Below are 19791 nucleotides of genomic sequence, written 5' to 3' on the forward strand. Positions count from 1 at the left end.
GCTGTAGCTTTTTCTCTCTAGGGCCCAGCCAGGTGGGGACATAGCCTCAGAGGACTGTGTGCCCTGGACTCAGCTGAGCCCATCTCATATGGGGGTGGGGTGGCGAAGGGGCATGGGTATCTGCTTCTGGATAAAGTAACCTGAGAGCCGCGGGGGGCGGGGGGGCACAGAAATCTCAGTCTCGGTCCCCATCTCAGTCTCGGTCCCCGCCTCAGCCTCACAGGGCACTCTACTATCTCGTTTTGTCTAAACGCTCTTCTCAACAGCACCGACCAGTCTATAGAATGAGGAATTTTAGAGCAAGGAGGGATCGGGAGTTAGGTAGCCCCAGGAGCACCCTGGGTGTGCCCTTCCGGCACTCACCCTGCATCAAGAACCAGGCAGGAAGCTCTCGAGAGCCTTGCGTAAGGACTGAGGATTGAGGAGCCTGGGGTGGGGCTGGAGAGGTTCACTCTGACCCCACTCACAGCCCTGCCTCAACATCCCTCCCTGCGCAGAGAGCTGGGATTAAGCAAGACCCTCTTGAAGATGAGCAGAGGGCCAGAGGGAGCTGGGGAAGAGGGCAAAGGAAAGGAATAGGAACCAAGAGCAGCTAGCACCGGGGAGGTGACGGGCGTGACCCCGCGGAGACGACCTGGGATCAAATACCTGGAGGGCTCTCAAGACACAGGCAAACATTGAGGTCAGCTTGCTCCCATGGAGTCCGGCCCCCGGGCCCTCTCCCCCACTATAAGAGCCTCTGCCTCAAGTGGGGTGCCAAGCAGTAGGCAGCCATGGCCAAGTCACATCTGCTGCAGTGGCTGCTGCTGCTGCTGCCCACACTCTGCAGCCCAGGTGCAGGTGAGTCCTCCCCCACCCCAGCCCCGCACAGAGGCATCTCCACCACTCTTACTGAGCCAGCTCTGTGCCCAGAATGACCCCAGCTTGCACATATTCCCGAATTTAAAGACAAGTTAGCCGAGGTCCGGAGAGGCCCTAGGCACTCGTCCAAGGTCAGTTGGTGGATACTGAGGCAGGAGGACTCAGAGATGATTGACATAAGTGATGGACACTCGTTTGCAATGAAACTGGGTTGGAGGTGGGCTGAGAGCAGGGTGCCAAGCGTGTCCTGCCTGGATCCTGATGAAGATCGCTCTGACCCCAACTGTAGCCGCCGGGTCGGCATCATCCCTGGATTGTGCACAGGGCCCTAAATTCTGGTGCCAGAGCCTGGAGCAAGCAGTGCAGTGCAGAGCCCTGGGACACTGCCTACAGGAGGTCTGGGGACACGCAGGACCTGTGAGTAACGCCCAAGGGCGCACCAGGAGCTTGGAAAGAAGGAGTGGGGGTGGGTTCTGAATGGGCATAGGTGGGCTTCCCACAGAGACCGGGGTGGCCTGGAGGATGGATGGTATGGTATAGTATGACATACAATGATGAGTAGATTGAAGGGAATGAAATGGATGTGACGACACCAGTGGGTGAATGGGATGGATGGACCTGTCAGCCTGTGTCTGAGAAAGCTGCGCTCCCTGGAGCTAGGAGCACGCCCCAACTCATTTGCCCCACTTGAGACCCTTTTTCCAGAATGACCTGTGCCAAGAATGCGAGGACATTGTCCACCTCCTCATAAAGATGACCAAGGAAGACATTTTCCAGGTAATGGGAACCAGATCCTGGAGGAAGTTTAGGGAACAAGGGACGAGGGGCAGAGAGAGGAAAAGGAGCAAGCTCCCCCACAAGGCTATTTCCAGGACGAGGTGAGGCCTTCACACTCATCCAGGCACCCAAGAGTGGGTTCATAACACTGAGTTTAGGGGGTAGAAAGATGGTTCCGTGGCCAAGAGCACATAGTGTTCTGGAAGACCTGAGTTCGGGTCCCAGCACCCACATCAGACAGCTTACAGCTGCTTGTAACTCCAGGATGAGCACACGCACTCATACGCATTCACCCACACATATCCAGTGTGCTCTGGCGGAGGCCTTGCATCCGGGGACTCTGGTGGGGGCAGTCCTCATAAAGGCCAAGCTAACTGTCCCTTCTCTGCCCGCCCAGGACACGATCCGGAAGTTCTTGGAGCAGGAGTGTGAGATCCTTCCCTTGAAGCTGCTTGTGCCCCGATGTCGCCAAGTGCTGGATGTCTACCTGCCCCTGGTGGTCGACTACTTCCAGAGCCAGATAGTGAGGGCCCCGACCTGCCCGCCACACCCGCCACACAGTTCATGTGCCTAAGTGGCCACTTTCCTGAATAAGTGGCCCCAACACACACACACACACACACACACACACACACACACAGAGAGAGAGAGAGAGAGAGAGAGAGAGAGAGAAACCATTCAACCAGAAACATACACAGCACCCACACATATACATGAACACCCATATCCATACCCACCCACACTCAATCAGATACACACATGGAAACACATACACACACACACCACTATAGCCATAGGAAACTCAGTTCCTTCATCTAGACGCCCAGATCAGAGCGTACCTGCTCAATAACATGCTACAGACATTCAGGCACGCCCTCCAACCCCGCTCTCACACACCCACATTCTTATTTATTCTTGCACAATTTGCTCACATGCATTCACACTTTCCCAGACACCTGCCCCAAGGCGCTACACCACCCCATCTCTGTCTTTGCCCCTTCCCTGGAATCCTAAGGTGGAGCACCCCACCCAGCCTGCTCCCCATAAATCCAGGCTCAAAGGCTGTGACGGTCCTTGTCCCTGAGCAGAGCCTGGGCAGCGAGGGGTCCCCTCCTGATCCTAACAGCCCTTACCTTTGTGTGTCCTAGAACCCAAAGGCTATCTGCAATCACGTGGGGCTGTGCCCACTTGTACAGGCTAAGCCAGAACAGGAGTCAGGGATGCAGGATGCTATCCCGGACCCTCTGCTGAACAAGCTGGTCCTCTCCGCCATGCCAGGGGCCCTCTTGGCAAGGCCTGGGCCTCACACACAGGTAAGCCAGCCCTCCCCACCTCACCCCCCCCAGCAGCCACTTGTGGGGAATCCAGAAGGCTAAAGTGGCCACTGAGACTCATGAGCACCCAGAGGGGCAGAGCTGGGAAGAGACAAAAACCACCAGGCCGAGCTTGAACTAGGAGGCAGAGAAGCACAGAGACAGGCAGGGCTCGGAAGGCACCTCCCAGCCTTGACCCCCCTCACCACGTCCTTCCTCAGGACCTCTCTGAACAGCAGCTCCCCATCCCTCTGCCCTTCTGCTGGCTCTGCAGGACTCTCATCAAGCGGGTCCAAGCCGTGATTCCCAAGGTAAGGCCTCCGTGTCCAGAACCACACAGAGCTCGGGAGGGCCTCCAGTAGCTGCCCCGCCCCCCACCTCAACACACCAAGAAGGCTGTGAGGGGTTAAGACACCCATGCCTGGTCCCTACCCAAGGAACCTTGAGCCTCCGGTATGGGAGAAGAGGTCAGGGCCAGCCTCCTCTTCCAGGAGCTCACCATCTGAAAGCTGAGAAAGGCCTGGTTGTCACTGTGGGGGGAAATGCATTAATTTCTCAAAAACAGTGTCCACCAAAAACTCTCCATCCCTTCTGTCCCCTAAACCCATAGTGGCTTCTCCCAGTGGCCTCATCAGCCCAGGGTTGTCCTGCCCACAAATGGTCACGCCCTATCAACACTGCCCAAAAGGGGACCTGCAGGCAATGTCACTCATCAAGACCCACAGAAGGCCACACATTCCAGCCTTTCTGAAGCTTGTGTTGTGGGAGGCACATGCAGACTATAGATCCTGCAGAACTGAGCGTTCACACAGATGAAATGGTGAGAATTAGACAGGTCAGCCAGGGAAAGGCTCCGAAGAAGCAACAAGGCAAAATCTGGGAGGAAACAAGGCCCTCAGGAGCTAAGGGCATCCATCAAGTAGAAATGAGCTCAGGGGGCGAGGACGATGGCCCCGTGAGTGAAGTACTTGCTGAACCTGAGTTCAGAGCCTCAGCACCCACATAAAAAGTTAGTGCACACTTGTAACCCTACACGCCGGGGAGGCAGAAATAGGCCGATCGCCGACGCTTGCTGGCCAGTCAGCCTAGCCAAATGGGTGAGCTCCAGGTTTAGTGAGAGACCTTGCCTCGAAATACAAGGCAGTTAAGAGCTTTTCCAGAGGACTGAGCTGGGTTCCCAGCACCCCTGTCAGGAGGCTTCAACCATCTCTAACTCCTGCTCTGGGGAATCCAATACCCTTCTGGCACCATGGGTACCTGCACATGTGTGGCATACATATACTCAGATATGCACACATATACATGAATAAAAAATAAACCTTAAACAATGATAAGGTGGGAGTGACTAAGGAAGACACGACATTGACCTCTGGCCTCCACATACCTGCACACACAAGCGCACCTATACATGAACACACACGCATACACTTGCAAAAACAAACAAAACCCCAGTCACATCGGCCTGAACATCACTGGCTGAAGACCGAATCAAGGACCCAAAGCACGAGCAAAACCATCAGGAGACAAGGTGTGGACAGGTGGAGACAGCATCGGAAGAGCCGAGAGAGAACAGCCAGCAAAGCGGAGGCCGTGGTGTGCTGCCAGGGAAGCCGAGAGAGAAGGAGTGTTTGATTGATCAGAAAACCGCTGGACCACCAGGCAGGATGAGAGCTGGGCAGGGGGGTGCAGGAGTGAAGTGTTCCAGAAAGGGGAGCAGGCACAGTGAGGCGTCCTAAGGTCAGAAGCCATTTTAGCATCCTCTGCAGCCAGCAGGGAGCAGAGAGAGCACACAGGCAGGGGAGGCACGGGTGGAGGTATCACAGAGGTGGAGCCGTTCCACCAGTGAAGAGCTCGGTCACTGACGACCATGACTGTTGGCCTGTGTCACCATAGCAGGAGGAGAGCCATGTGTGGGTCGATGATCACAGGCGGGGGCCTTAAGTGAAGGGCCCCATTTGGGACGTGCCGCACTCCAGGGGTGTCCGTACTCTGAGCCCTCTCCCTTCCTCAGCCTCCTGGCCCTGGGGTCAGCTTGTCACATGTAAAGGAAAAAGCCACAGGTCCGTGACCTCTGTGACCCTTCAGCGTCGAGGTAGTTTGGAAGGGAGATGGGGGAAGTGTTGGCTTTCCCAGGGGTTCGCAGAGCCAAGGGTCTGTCAGCTTGGACAGCCCACGGAAGGAACTGACTGTCTTTGTGATGGATGACCATGGGGAAGCAGGGTGGCCCTGGGTCAGGAAACGGGCTTCCCGAGTTCTAGCTTCGGGCCGGGCCGTGAGAAGCCGTGGCCTTGCTGCCCCCTTTCAAGTGACTCTAAAACCTTTGGAGTCAGATCTGGGTCTGGAGTCAACCGCTGACTCTCTCTCGGAGACTCCAGGTGCACCCCAGGTCCCCTGCTGTCCTGGATGCTCGGTGGCCCGTGGACAGCTCTCCTTCCTAGGAGGGAGAGAGGGGTCTGCCTGGGGTGCCCACTCCCACGGGTACAGACAAGAGCCTGCCAGAGGAAGGTCCCACGCTGTCCTTTCTCCACCTCCACCCCAGGGTGTGCTGGCCGTGGCTGTGGCCCAGGCGTGCCACGTGGTACCCCTGGTGGTGGGTGGCATCTGCCAGTGCCTGGCCGAGCGCTACACCGTCCTCCTGCTGGATGCACTGCTGGGCCGGGTGGTGCCCCAGCTCGTCTGCGGCCTCGTCCTCCGATGTGCCAGCGAGGACGCCACTGGCCCAGGTAAGCCTGCTGTCACCTCCCCCACTGTCCTCCTTCCTTGGTCCTCTTCCTGGCTGATGTCACTGCGGGGCACACGTGGGGAAGGAAGGAACACGGACAAGGTGCGGGCCAGGAACCAACACTATTTTCGACTACGTATTATTTTGTACGGGTGGGGGTGTTTTGCCAGCATCTCCATCCATATACCATGTGTGTGCCTAGTTCCCACAGAGGCCCTAAAGGATGTTTAGTCCCCTGCAATGGAAAGAGCAGACAGTTGTGAGCCACCATGTGGGCGCTGGGAATTGAACCCGGGTCCTCTGGAAGAGCAGCCAGTGCTCCTAACCACTGAGCCATCTCTCCGGCCCCAGAACCAACACTGGCACAGGACAGCTCTGGGGGAAGGATTAGAATGGAGTCCTTCTACACACCACAGCTGGCCTCCGGCTTGGTGTGGTCCTCCTGCCTCAGCCTCTCAAGTGCTGGCATGACAAGGTATGTGCATTGTGCCCCGCCTGCGGGACAGACCGTTTTGGCTCTTTTCTCTTCAGTCCTCCCTGCTCTGGAGTCCCTGACAGAAGAAGGGCCACTACAAGACACCAAGTGCCATCTCTGCAAGTCTGTGATCGCCCGGGCATGGAACGCCAGCGAACAGGCTATGCCACAGGCAATGCGCCAGGCCTGCCTTCGCTTCTGGCTGGACAGGCAAAAGGTAGAGGGTGGGTACAGGGTAGGACTTACGGCTGGCCGGTGTGTGGTAGTGGCTAAACCAAAACACTTTGTAGCCAGAGACACTCAGGACGCTGGACTGGAGCCCAGCCAGGTAGACAGGGTGTGGACAGGGTGTGGGTAGTTAGACAATGATGGCATTGTCACAACTGTAACTGGCTAAGAGACATCACTGGGCCCAAGTGGAGCATCAGCAGGCATCATGGGCTCCGCACTGCCAGTCCCAGGAGAAAAGGGTCATACTGTTTGGTTTCACACTAGGGTGTGTTGGCCACGCCGTGCCCCTGGTGTGACATGTTACCCCTATGGTGGGTAGCATTCGGCAATGCCCACGAGGCACCAGAAAATGAGCAGAGCCCGGGCCAGCTGGAGCAGGCAAAGAACTCAGCCTTCTCCCAGGATCCTTCCTGTCCCACCCTGCTCCCTCTGTCACTCAGCTGGGAGAAGTCCACCTACACAAGAGGGCTAGAAGCTGGGTATGGTGGTGCTGGCCTGTAACCCTAGCCTTTGGAAGGCTGAGGAAGGAGAATCAGGAGTTCAAAGGCAGCCTCAGCTATATAAATCATGAGTTCAGGGTCAGCCGGGGCTACATGAGACCTCGTCTGGGGAAAGGAGACAGAGAGGGAGAGAACGAGAGGAAAGAGGGGGGACTGGGTAGGATGGCTCACTGGCACTGCCCCCAAGATGACAAGCTAAGTTTAACCCCTGGGATCCACACGGCAAAGGGGAAATCAACTCCTGTAAGCTGTCCTTCTGAGCACACGCGTGTCCCCCACATACAAATAAACAAAACACAACTTTAAAGCCAGACGGTGATGGCGCACGCCTGTAGTCAGGCAGATCTCTGAATTCGAAGCCAGCCTGGTCTACAGGACAGCCAGGGCTACACAGAGAAACCCTGCCTCAGAAACAAATCAACAACCACAACGAAGACATTTTACAAGACCTGTAACTGTTGGTTCTGTAAACCTGTAATAAATTCCCTCACCAAGGTAGAAAAGTACTCTCTTCAGAGGGAGTCTCATGGAACCTAAACTGAACTTCTCATCCTCCTGCCTCCACCTCTGTGCTGAGACTACAGGCAGGCACCACTCTGCTCAGTCTCGGGTGGTTCAGGAAGTTTAAACTGAAGGCCTCGCGTGCTGGGCAAACATGAACCGATGTTCGGAGGTGAGCCTGATGGTCTCCTCCCGGCAGCCAGCTCCAGTATGCTGCCTTTCTTAGGTGGGGTCCTTTTATTTGTTTGTGTTTTGCTTTATTTCATGTGTGTGTATGGGCACCATGTGTGTGCAGTGCCCAGGGAGGCCAGAAGAGACCAGCAGATCCCCTGGAACTGGTTATGGTTGAGGATGGTTAGGAGCCATCACTCAGGTCCTCCGAAAGAGCAGCAAGTGCCCCATCCACTGAGCCATCTCTCCAGCCCTTAGGTGGAGTCTCAGTGGTCAGCCAGGCACTGACAGACAGGCACCTGCTCACAGTCAGAAGGAATGGAGCAGGGACAGAAAGGCCAGGACTGCGGGACAGGTGCGTCCCGTCATAGGCTGGGGCCTACACAGTGTGTGTCCGTCTGTCTTTCCTCAGTGTGAGCAGTTTGTGGAACAGCACACAGCCGAGCTGCTGGTCCTGGTGCCCAGGAGCCGGAACTCCCATGTCACCTGCCAGGTACGCCCAACCCTTCAGCAATGGGTCGCAGGACTTCCCTCTGCTCCCAGAGCCCCGCCCTCCATGGTTCACGGCCCTCAGGGACCCCATCTCTTGGATCCAGGCAGCCTCTAGTGCAGCAGTCCAGGACTAACTGTACCCACAGAACAGGTGTGGGTCTCAGAGCAGCAAAGGACACACCCCAGTGAAGTGGAAGGGATGCATGATGGGATGGACAGCCGAGGCCGTGGTGTGGTGCTCACTATGGGATATGGTTATGTTCAGTGACCAGTGTGCATTCAGTGGTGGGGTTATAGCATAGGAAAGGGGGGGTCCCACCTCCTCATCTTTAAGTCCCAGAGGCCATAGCTTGGGGAGCAGCACACGGGTCTTGAAGGTTGTATCAAGAATACCCATCAGGCAGCAGGTCTGAAGTGAGAGTTGTCTCCACACCCCCTGGGAGCTAGAACTGGAAAGCTGAGGCCTCCATGCTGTCTCTGGCAGGCCCTGGGAGCGTGTGAGGCCCCGGCCAGTCCTCTGCAATGCTTCCGAACCCCACACCTCTGAGGTCTCCAGGTGAGTCCCAGCCCCATCTGGCAGGGGGTGAGGATGGGTCTTTCCTTGCTAAGGTTTGGGAACAGAAGGTCCTCTCGTCCCTTCTGTGGACTGTCATCCTACCTCCCCCGGGCACAGCTCCAGGCTGCCCAGGGTCTCCAGTGGTTCCATCAGGAAAAGTTTTGTTTGTTTGTTTGTTTTTTGACCCATTATCACCCCATCCAGCCCTCCACAGTCTCTCACCAAGGCCTCCTCACATCTGGGCTGCCTGACCTTAAGGATCTCACATGTTCGGGCTAAACCCAAAATGTCTTAGACTTCAAGGGAAGTCACATTTCACAGTCTGCGCTCTCTCCCCTCAGATGCCACGAGTCCCGTGGTCACCTGACCCCATTCTCCCCAGGCCATAGGTCACTGTTTTCTAAGCTAGGAGTAGCATTGTGACCTGAACCCCGTTTCCTGTCAAGGTCACTTGAAGGACCCCTGTTGCCCTTTGCCCCCTAGGTCATTTCCTGACTCTGCGTTAGAGCTCCTCCACACAGCATCTTGCACCAGATGGCCACAAACCTCAGCCTGTGCCCTCAGCCCTGTGTCAGGCCGTACGCCTCACTCTCATCACCGCCCAGCACCAGGGTGGTTTCTGCCTCCTTTGGGGACGAGGTGCAGCAGGCCCATCTTCTGGAAGCCTTCAAAGGGGCTTCAGGTCTCCACACCCACCAGAGCCCAGCCCGGCCCCAACAGCTCCTACAGCCTCCGGGGACCGAGAAGAGACTGCCACCGCTCCCAGAGGACAGCAAGGAGAAGCTGGGTCTGGCCACACCCGCCCCTTGCTAGCATGTCTATGAAATGCAAACTTCAAAAGAATAAAAATGGGAACACAAAGTATCTTAGGGGCTGTGGTGAGGCTCGGCGGTGGCAGGGCACTTTCATAGCACGCAGAAAACCTGGGGTCCTGGGGTGAACCCCCAGCTTAAAGGTGGTATGGTGGTGACTCTCACCTACAATCTCAGCACTTGGGAGATACAGCGAGAGGACTGTGAGAGTTCGAGGCCAGCCTGCGATACAGATCTTTTTTTTTTTAAGTGAAACAAAGACACACACACACAACAACACAGTCTAAAAGATACAGATGGGCATATGAAATCCTCAGCTTGTGCTTTTTCAAAAAAGAGAATTAAAAAAAAATCAGGATGGGCAGGTGAGACGCTTCAGTGAGTAAAAGGTGATTGCCCCCAGGCCAATGGCCTGAGTGTGAGCCCCATGATCCTCATGGTAGAAGGAGAAAACCAACTTCTAGTGTCCTTGGCCTCCACATGTGCCCCACACACATAAAGACACACACACACACACACACACACACACACACACACGCAAGCACCTTTAATTTAAACATCAGGAAACTGTGCTGGCGACATGGTTCAGCCGGTAGAGGTAATTGATGAACAAGCCTGGTGATCTGAATTTGATCCCTGGAACTCGAGATGGTGGGAGAGCTGACTCCCAAAAGATGTCCTCTGACTCCACACTTACGCCATGGTACACATGAGCCTACCTGCCCCGTTATAAACACACACATAATACTGACAATTTTCTCCTAAGTCAGGAAATCCCTGACCTGGGTGAGGGTGAGCACTGCATGCTCCGGGCATTATGGTTGCATATTTGAGGTGTTCTGTGTGGAGATAAAAAGGGCTTCTAGAGCTGAGGGTAGAGCTGAGGATAGGGTAGGGCAGAGGGTAGAGCAGAGGGTAGAGCAGAGGGTAGGGTAGAGCAGAGGGTAGGGCAGAGGGTAGGGCAGAGGGTAGGGTAGAGCAGAGGGTAGGGCAGAGGGTAGGGCAGAGGGTAGGGTAGAGCAGAGGGTAGGGTAGAGCAGAGGGTAGAGCAGAGGGTAGGGTAGAGCAGAGGGTAGAGCAGAGGGTAGGGCAGAGGGTAGGGTAGAGCAGAGGGTAGGGCAGAGGGTAGGGCAGAGGGTAGGGTAGAGCAGAGGGTAGGGTAGAGGGTAGAGCAGAGGGTAGGGTAGAGGGTAGAGCAGAGGGTAGGGCAGAGGGTAGGGTAGAGGGTAGAGCAGAGGGTAGGGCAGAGGGTAGGGCAGAGGGTAGGGCAGAGGGTAGGGTAGAGCAGAGGGTAGGGCAGAGGGTAGGGTAGAGGGTAGAGCAGAGGGTAGAGCAGAGGGTAGAGCAGAGGGTAGAGCAGAGGGTAGGGTAGAGCAGAGGGTAGAGCAGAGGGTAGGGTAGAGCAGAGGGTAGGGTAGAGCAGAGGGTAGGGCAGAGGGTAGAGCAGAGGGTAGGGTAGAGGGTAGGGTAGAGGGTAGAGCAGAGGGTAGGGTAGAGGGTAGGGTAGAGGGTAGAGCAGAGGGTAGGGTAGAGGGTAGGGTAGAGGGTAGGGTAGGGCACTGGTCCGGCGTGCTCTAGACCCGGCTTCTATCGCAGCACTGAAAACACAAGGGCGTGAGGAGAGGGACAGATCCTCCTGACTTGTAAGTTTACAATCCTGAGGGTGATCCGAGTCTGCCATGATTATCTAAGGTCACTTAGGACCGTGCATACCAAGGCCAGTTCCCACGCTAACACAATGCCTGAGTCACAGCTAACAAAAGTTCCGTTCCCTTGTGCAAAATAAGAAAACAGAGTCTCTTAAGGGGTGGCAGGAGTCACAGCCTCAGCCTGATGTCAGCAGGGCCAGAGTCCACCTCTCTCTCTGGCTTACAGAAGTCCACATCTGCTCCCCCCAACCCCTGCTTCCAGCCTGGCCTCCCTCCTGCTACCCTCTCCCCGAAAGCTTACTTCTTAAGGTGAGCCGAAGGTGCTAAACATCGAAATAAGCAAATAAGAGGCTGGAGAGACGCTCGGCAGCTCAGAGAACTCTTCTCTTGCAGGGAACCTGGGTTGGATTCCCAGCAGCCACATGGTGGCTCACCACCATGGGCAACTCTAGTTTCAGAGGATTCAATGCCCTCTTCTGACCTCCATGGGCACCAGACAAGTGCCTGGTGCACAAACGCATGTGAAGGCAAAACATTCAAACACATAAAATAAATAAATCTAAAAAACCAAATAAACAAATCCATCTTTAGTATTAAAGATCTAAATGCCAGATGTGTCCATATATGAATAAACTTTTGTCATGTTTCTAATTATAAAACAAACTCCATTTGTTAAAGAAAATCTAGAAATAGACCCATTACATTCAATCTTATCAACCCGACAGTAAACTTCCTCCACCCTTCCCGACCCTCTGGCTCCACCCTCATCTCCCAAGCACCAGAATAAACTTTCTGCTCACCCTGCTCTGAGACAGTGGATGAGATGCAAATCCTCGGCCTCCAAACTTAAACTTCACAATAGGTATTTCGTAAATGTGCATTAGATTATTGTCTTGAAAGTCGATGTTTTCGTTATTATGCTCAGGTAACTGAAGGAAATGGGGATAGTTTACATTTAAAAAGCAGCAAAGGCAGCTCGCTGGGCAAATGAGCCAAAGCTTGGAGGCAGGGAGCGTGTGTCCCAGAACAAGCGTGAGGTGAAGGTCTGAGGGGAAACCTCGGCTACTTCTGCCTGACTGCTTCACTCCTGGCTGGTGAATGCATCAACTGTTTCTGCTGCGGTTGCCGCCACTATCCTTCACTCACAGGAACTTTTTTGGCTTTCTAATGTGGACTTCAGACCAGCAGCTCTCCAGGAATCCTCCCGGCGTTCAAGACCAGACTGGAACTACGGAAGCACCCAGCCTCAGGGACTGGGCGGCTACTGGATGCTCAGCCTCTCCAGTCTGCAGTCATTGTTGGACTGCCTAGTCCATATTTATTATGTAAGCCAATCTAATGAATCCATATGTGTAAGTGTTATGTATATATGTTATGTGGACAATATATATTCCCTAAGAAAAGAAGTCCCAGGAGGGGTCAGTGCTCAGAAGGAAGGGACTCTCTCCAACTAGGCAATCCTGCCTCCATCACAGCATCAAGGAAGGAAAGGAGGAACTCAAGGCTGAGACAGGATTACAGGCTTTGCCAGGGCTGTTTAAAAGTACAAGGCAAGCTTGGGGCAACTTAATAAGACCTTATCTCAAAAATAAGAAGGCAGCAAAGTTGTAGCTTGGTAGTTAGCCCTTGTGTTCCCTGCATGATGCCCTAGGTCCAATCTCCAGTACTGCCAAAATAATAAACATGAAAGAGCACTGTGAGTACCACAGGATAGCTCAGTGGGTGTGCTGGCTGGCTTTTAGTCAGCTCGACACAGCTAGAGTCATCTGGGAAGGACTCTCAACTGAAGAACTGCCGCCACCAGACTGGCCTATAAGCAAGTCTGTGGAGGGCATTTTCTTGATTAAATTAATTAAAGAAAAACCCATTTCGCTGTGGATGATGCTGTGGTGATATACTGTGTGCCCTAATAAAGCTTGTCTTGAGGATCAGAGGTGTTAGTTATTTAGCTGCGTTGTGTTCTTACCCTGCAAGGAAACGTCACGAAACACGACAGAATCCGCTTATAAGAGTTTATTAGAAATACAGGGATAGAGTGCGCAGGCCTGTGGGAGAGACACGTGCGTGGAGAAGAGGAAGAGGAGAGAAGAGAGAACTGGGAATATGGCGCTCCGCTTTAAAAACCGGCTGGGGGCGTGGCCAGGACACGTCACTACTCCACGCATGTGCGTAGATCACATGGTCACGTAGCGCGCTTACGTAGCCATGTAACGTCACGGATTCTGGTCACGCGAGATGCCTTGGCCGGAACTTGCTAGGCGGAGATGTCCGGGTCCGCCGGGTATCCTGGCTACGAGAGACGCTTTGACCCGGAAATGGCTAGGCGGAAGTGTCCGCCTGGTAAATGGGACCGTGGGGGGCGTGTTGTAAACCCTTCAAGAGGACAGAGCCAGTCACTAGATTAGACATAGAGGCCAGACAGTGGTGGCACCTTTAATCCTATCACTTGGGAGGCAGAGATCCATCTGGATCTTTATGAGTTCAAGGCCACACTGGAAACAGAGCCAGGAAGTGGCGGCATACACCTTTAATCCCAGTACTGGGAAGCACACGTGCCTTTAATTCCAGGAAGTAATGTCTGGGCAGAGAAAGGTGTGAGGAAACAGGAACTCACTCTCTTTAAACTGAAGATTTTGTAGAGGTAAGAACTAGTGGGTGGCTGTTCTGCTTCTCTGATCTTTCAGCTTTCACCCCAATATCTGGCTCTGAGGTGTTTTTTTTTTTTTTTTAAGAACATTTAGCAATTCGTTTTATAATGCCACTCTTTGGCAGGGGACCTTGGGTTGTACAAGAAAGCAGGCTGAGCAAGCCACAGGGAGCAAGCCAGTAGGCAGCACTCCTCCATGGCCTCTTGCTTTAGTTACTGCCTTGGCTTTCCTTAACGAACTGTGATCAGGATGTGTAAGCCTTGCCAGGCAATGGTGGCACACGCCTTTAATTCCAGCAACTCAGGAGGCAAAGCCAGGCGGATCTATGTGAGTTCGAGGACAGCCTAGTCTACAGAGCGAGATCCAGGACAGGCACCAAAGTTACACAGAGAAACCCTGTCTCAAAAAACCAAAAATAATTAAACAAAAACAAACAAACAAATAAATAAAACAGGCAAGCCCTTCTTTTCCAAGCTGCTTTTGGTCATTGTCTTTATTACAGCAGTAGAAAGCAAGCCAGGTCAGTAGGTAAAGGCACCTGCTGCCATGGCTGATGACCCAAGTTGGATCCCTAGGAAGCATACGGTGGAAGGAGAGAAGTGACTCTCAGATGATCCTCTGACCTCCACGCGCATTTGCTATGCCTCAATCCTTTGGAACTATACAAGAAGGAGAGCTGCTGGGGACGGGTGCACCAGAGAACCCTGTCATGGCAGGTTGCAAGAGCAGCCACAGCCCATGCCCACCAAGGGTCAGAATGTATTTGGTCAAGATGGTGGAGACAACAGGAACAGATTTCACAGGTATTGAGATGAACAGAAAGCTGAGTTGTGGAGCAATGTCAGCACAGAAGAGCAGCCGCTAGTCCAGAACCAGTGGTACCTTCTGAGGAGCCTCTGGGGGCGTGGGGGTGGGGGGAGGCTGAAAGCAGCCGCTAGTCCAGAACCAGTGGTACCTTCTGAGGAGCCTCTGGGGCGTGGGAGGAGGTTAAAAACACACACAGAGCTCTGTTCAGGACAAGACAAAGTATAGCTACTTCCAGGGGAAAGGGAAGGAAGATTAAATGGTCAGTCACCACGAAAGGCTAAATAATAATAAGGGACTGAGCTAAGTGTAGTTGTGCGCACCTGCAGTACCAGCACTCCAGAGATGGGCAGATCTCTGCGAGTTCAAGGCCAGCCTAGTCTACTTAGTGAGTTTCAGGCCAGCCACCGCTACATAAAAAGACCATGAGTTACTTCCAGATGAACATGGTATGGTTTGGAGGTTCAGTGAGCCAAAACTCATTTACTGAGAAATACGATGTCACCTGTGGCCCCATGATAAATGACTAATTTTAAACTGACAACACAAACCATTTTAAATGGTTTCATTTTCATGGGTATTTTTTCTGTATGTATGTCTGGGCACCAGCTGTGCCTGGTGCCCACAAAGGCCAGGAGAGGTTGTCAGAGCCTTTGGATCTGGACTTATGGATGGCTGTGAGCTACCATGTAGGTGATAGGATTTGAACCCAGGTCCAATGGAAGAACAGCCAGCGCTCTTAACTGCTGAGCCGTCCATCTCTCCAGCCCCAACATAAGGCATTTTATTGTATACTATTCAAAACCGGGCGGTGGTGGCGCACGCCTTTAATCCCAGCACTCGGGAGGCAGAGGCAGGCGGATCTCTGTGAGTTCGAGGCCAGCCTGGGCTACCAAGTGAGTTCCAGGAAAGGCGCAAAGCTACACAGAGAAACCCTGTCTCGAAAAACCAAAAAAAAAACCAAAAAAAAAAAAAGGAAAATAACCCTCTTAGCAAGCCTAAATGAGTACATAAAACAAGAGGCTGGTTTAAAAACAGGAGGCTATTTAATCTGTTCCAGAAGTCCATGGGAGAGGCGGGAACTACAGGAGAACCATCTACCTACGACAGACAAACAGAAGCTGTCAGCTTCACGTTTGTTCCTAGACTCTCAAGACTTCATGTCTCCAAGGGATTATCTGTTCTTTATCCTTGCAGCAATTCAAATAAGGCATCCACCTATGGGAGTTCTGCCTGCTGCTGCTGCTGAAAGGGAAGGAGCATCTGCAATGTGCTGGTCAGAGAACCGCTGGAGTCGGCCCAGGACACCCCAGCAGGCCGGCTCTCTGATGGTGACAGACAGACCTGTAAAACCGGACCGCGGCAGGAGTCTTCCAGTCAGTCCACAGTCAGCCTCAGCCTCAGTGTTTTTATTTAACATCTTCAGCCAATACCACTGGGAGCAAAACCCCAGACAAGGTGTTCAAGCCCCCTGCTGGTTGGTTTCATCATTATCCCGCCTCTTCCAAATCTGTCAGAAATGAAAACGGTGATGAGCTCTTCAGTCAGCCAGTCAGTCATCAGGTAACTCTTCTTCCTCAGGCAGCAGACAACATGCCACCCCACTGTTAGGTGTGCTACATTTTCCAAAAATGAGTCATACTCTTCCAGAATATTCCCTTTCATTCCATTTATATTTTTCCACCTACCCAACTCTTCTTCTGTTCTTTTTTTAAATTCCTTTTCAGATTTATTCATTTTTAATGTGTATGAGTACTTTGGCTGCATGTATACATGGATGCACCATGTCCATGCCTGGTATGTACAAAGGTCAAAAGACAGCTTTGGCTCTCCTGGGACTAGAGTTCTAGATCTCTGCTAGATTCACAAGGCCACAAACACACTCTGTTCACTTGTTGACTCACAGGCTTCTACATTTTCCCTTTCTAAAAATCTGACTGACTTTGGAGCCACATGATCTGGTCGCCCCGCACTCTGGAAGCATCAGGCCTGTAAGCAAGACTCTACATCAACTCCACTTCCTGCACTGGCCCACACCCACCTGAATGTAGGCCTCGGACAAGGTGATCATCTGGGGCAGGATGTCAGTCACCTGGAGGTCTTGTAATTCATACCACTTGCCAGTTCCCTGCACAAAGCAAGAAGGGTTGATTGAGTTAACCTGTGCTCCAAAACCAGAGGTGTCAAAATTATCACAGCCAAGAGTCATAACCTTAGCTAGACCTCAGTCAATGAACAGTTCTGGCAACCTCAATTCCTATCAAGGCGTCTTTGAAATATAATGAAGTCCCAAACATTTTGCTTTCTTCTCTCTCTCTGGGGTGTGTGTGTGCGCGTGCGTGCGTGCGTGCGTGTGTGTGTCTGTGTGTCTGTGTGTAGGGGTGTCCTCACATAGTCCAGTCTAACATCAGATTTTCTCTTTAGCCAAGGAAGGCCTTCAACTTTTGATTCTCCTGCCTCTGCCTCAAGAGTATTAGCATTACAGGTGTGTGCCACCACACCTAGTTCATGTGGTGTCTGGAGTCAAACCTAAGGTTTGTGCAAGCTGGATACGTATCACTTGAGCTACATCTCCAAACCCACTTCTACACATTTAAGGGGAATTTAGGTGGGCACTCAAGAGGAAAAAGAGAAGCCCCTTCAATCTCAACTGTCTCTTTCCTCTCCAGAAATGGTAAATTAGACAAAGCCCTTAGAAAGTACATGGCACTGCCTGCTAGGAAGCCGCAAGTGGTCATTCTCCTCCTCCATACCCTCCCCAGAGAAATAAAGGAAAGCAAGGCATCTCGGTGGACACTGCCCATCACCTACAGTTTCCCCGGCCTGCAAACTACCTCACAGCATGCTGACACGAACAAGCTTGGGAAAGATTAACACAGACACCTGCCAAACGTATAACAAATGAAAAATACTGTTGTGATAGGACACAGCTGTTGCATGTTTTGCAGATACTTTAAAATTCAAAATATAGGGACGACAGAGAAAGTGTGGGCCTATATAAGCAAGTTTATTTCTGGTTCTAAGACTAGTTAAGCATGGGCTTTGAGGCCAAGTGTCTCGCCCCAAACCCCAATGTGACTGACAAGTCCTCACACTAGATCTAAGCCTAGGTCTCCTCATGTGTGAGGGATGTGCTGTAAGGACAGTAAACCACTGGTCCCAGTTACACTAAGTTACAACAGCCTACATTAAAATTCTGTGTTTACAAATATAGCCGGAGGATGCTTTTGTTTTCAGCTTTAGATATGCTTTTAAAATGTTTTAGCTCAGCTAGGCATGGTGGTAATGCCTCTGATCCTAGTACTTGGGAAGCTAAGCACAGGAGAACTGCCACAAGTTCTCAGCCAGCCTGGGCTACAGGTACATTCCAGGCCAGCCTGGGCTACAATGTGAGACTGTCTCAAAAACCATCATGACAGACAAAGCAAGGAAAGAGTCTCTAAATCAATGTTTCTCAAACCTTAATTTCATGCATATCAAAGGGTCTTGTTAAATAATGAAGAGCTGATGTACTCTGTCCCAAGGGGTTGGAATTCTGCCATTCTAAGGAGCCCTCAGATGCTAGGCTGGTGGGACCCTGACCCTGAATAGAGGTCCTCAACCCTGGCTGGCTATCAGAATCTCTGGGGAACTTTAGCACCTACCACCTCAATCTGCACCCACACTCTAAAGCAGTCTCTTAACCTTGATGCCGATCACTGCTTGGGATAAGCAAGCATGCTACAGAGATGGGTCAACACTGCAGCATCTGTGGCTGCATCCCTGGCCTCTACTCCAGTTGAAAACCAATGTCTGCTGTAACGGCTGGGGCACAGCCACCACTGGTACTTCAGAAACCTCCCAGTGGTGTCTACCATTAGAACAAAACTAAAGCCACCCATTACGTACAGAGTTCGGAAGCCAGGCCCAGAAAGGGCAAACTCAAAGACACCACGGGAACACCACCTACTCTGCAGCTCTGTGCCATGCCAGTCAGGGGCCACTCACATGATGAAGCACGTGGATCCTATAGGAGCCCTCGGAGGGCTTGCCATCATGCACAATGTTGGCAATGAGATCATAAGTGGTGTTCTTGTGGACTGCCTGGACTTCTTCAGATAAGTATTCTCTCAGATCCACATTTCTGGAGACAAAGAGAAACAAACAACAACAGAACATCACACCACGGCTGTGAAGTTAGGGAAATGTTCCATACAAATGAACCACAGAGCTGTTGACTGCTACTTTAGTGTTCTAGTTCTGGAAAGGTCTGCAGTGCCACAAAAGTTCCAGTGAGCTGAAGTCACATTTCCAGCAGTGACAACCTCTATCAGAAAGCACCCCTCAGAAGTCTGTCTAGGAGGCCGAGGTGCAGGGTCTCTGCTCATCTGGGTCTGGATGGGCATCCTGTGTCACCTGACAACGATGAACCTAAGCAGCTACACCAGGACTGTAGCTCCACTGGCTCCCCGAGGGTAACGAGCTGGGCAGCAGGGCTTGCCCAGAGGCCTAGCTGGGGTGTAACTTGCAGCTGCAGGATTCCAGCAGCACCTGCCCTTTGCCCTGAGGCACCTACAGAAGAAGACTGACCACAGGATGTGTCACCACTGTAACCACCTCAATCCGAAAACCAGGCGGTCATCAGCTTTCTTACTTTCAAGGATCTTCTTTCACTTTCTCTCAGTGAAGTTAGAGGCAAAATCGTTACAATTAACACAGCTCACATAGGTAGCAGAGGCATGAAAGGGGAGTTTATTCACGGTTTCTGGACTAGAAAACCAGCACTGAAGAAAAAACCGGATCCAGAGAGCTTGCTGCCTGTTTCTTTGTATTTGTGGTGTATGTACTTGTGTGCACATGCACATGGCTTGAACACTGGTAGAGGTGAGAGGTCAACATCTGGTGTCTTCCTCAATTACTTTCTTTCTTATTTCTGAGGCAGGGTCTTCACAAAACCTGGGGTTCAAAGACATTCTGATTCTGGGCTACAGTGATTCAGGCCAACTTGGACCACACACGGACACCCTGCCTTTTTAAAAAAGCATTGGGGGCTGGAAAGAGACAGTTCAGCAGTGAAGAACACTGGCTGCTCAAGGACCCAGGTTCAATGCCCAGCACCTACAAGGTGGCTCACAACCATCTGTAACTTCAATTCCAGGGGATCTAACATCAGTGACATCTGATTTTCAAGGGCACCAGACACACATAAAATAAATCTTAAAAGCAAAACAAAACAAAAAAACTCTACCAGACATGGGGGTATCCATCTTTAATTCTTCAGAAGACACAGGAGGATCTCT

General features: G+C 52.3%; 2 protein-coding genes across 7 annotated transcripts in view; one reads left to right on the forward strand and one right to left on the reverse strand.

Annotated features, from left to right (window-relative positions):
- The first annotated feature begins 681 nt into the window (after nucleotides 1-681).
- Sftpb (surfactant protein B) lies at nucleotides 682-9463 on the forward strand. Of its 4 annotated transcripts, none has more exons than XM_076566927.1 (11): nucleotides 682-840; nucleotides 1151-1278; nucleotides 1554-1638; nucleotides 2036-2161; nucleotides 2787-2951; nucleotides 3173-3262; nucleotides 5491-5674; nucleotides 6205-6365; nucleotides 7964-8044; nucleotides 8528-8599; nucleotides 9083-9463. In XM_076566927.1, the coding sequence occupies exons 1-10, from the start codon at nucleotides 697-699 to the stop codon at nucleotides 8588-8590; spliced, it is 1227 nt and encodes a 408-aa protein (XP_076423042.1). In that variant the 5' UTR covers nucleotides 682-696; the 3' UTR covers nucleotides 8591-8599; nucleotides 9083-9463. The 4 variants fall into 4 exon arrangements, with proteins under 4 accessions (XP_076423042.1, XP_076423043.1, XP_015846495.3 ...); XM_076566928.1 differs by having other exon boundaries at nucleotides 5560-5674; XM_015991009.3 differs by having other exon boundaries at nucleotides 683-840; nucleotides 1567-1638.
- Nucleotides 9464-15536: 6073 nt separating this feature from the next.
- The window catches only part of Usp39 (ubiquitin specific peptidase 39), a 29821-nt gene continuing 25566 nt past the window's right edge, over nucleotides 15537-19791 (reverse strand). For all 3 annotated transcript variants that reach the window (XM_042273459.2, XM_042273458.2, XM_076566930.1), the window contains 3 exons: nucleotides 18500-18635; nucleotides 16554-16640; nucleotides 15537-16022 (listed from right to left, as the gene is read on the reverse strand). In XM_042273459.2, the coding sequence (XP_042129393.2) occupies nucleotides 15975-16022; nucleotides 16554-16640; nucleotides 18500-18635 (271 nt within the window). In that variant the 3' untranslated portion in view covers nucleotides 15537-15974. The remainder of the gene's footprint in view (nucleotides 16023-16553; nucleotides 16641-18499; nucleotides 18636-19791) is intronic.

Source organism: Peromyscus maniculatus, chromosome 3, assembly GCF_049852395.1.
Source record: "Peromyscus maniculatus bairdii isolate BWxNUB_F1_BW_parent chromosome 3, HU_Pman_BW_mat_3.1, whole genome shotgun sequence".
Classification (NCBI taxonomy): Eukaryota; Metazoa; Chordata; class Mammalia; order Rodentia; family Cricetidae; genus Peromyscus; species Peromyscus maniculatus.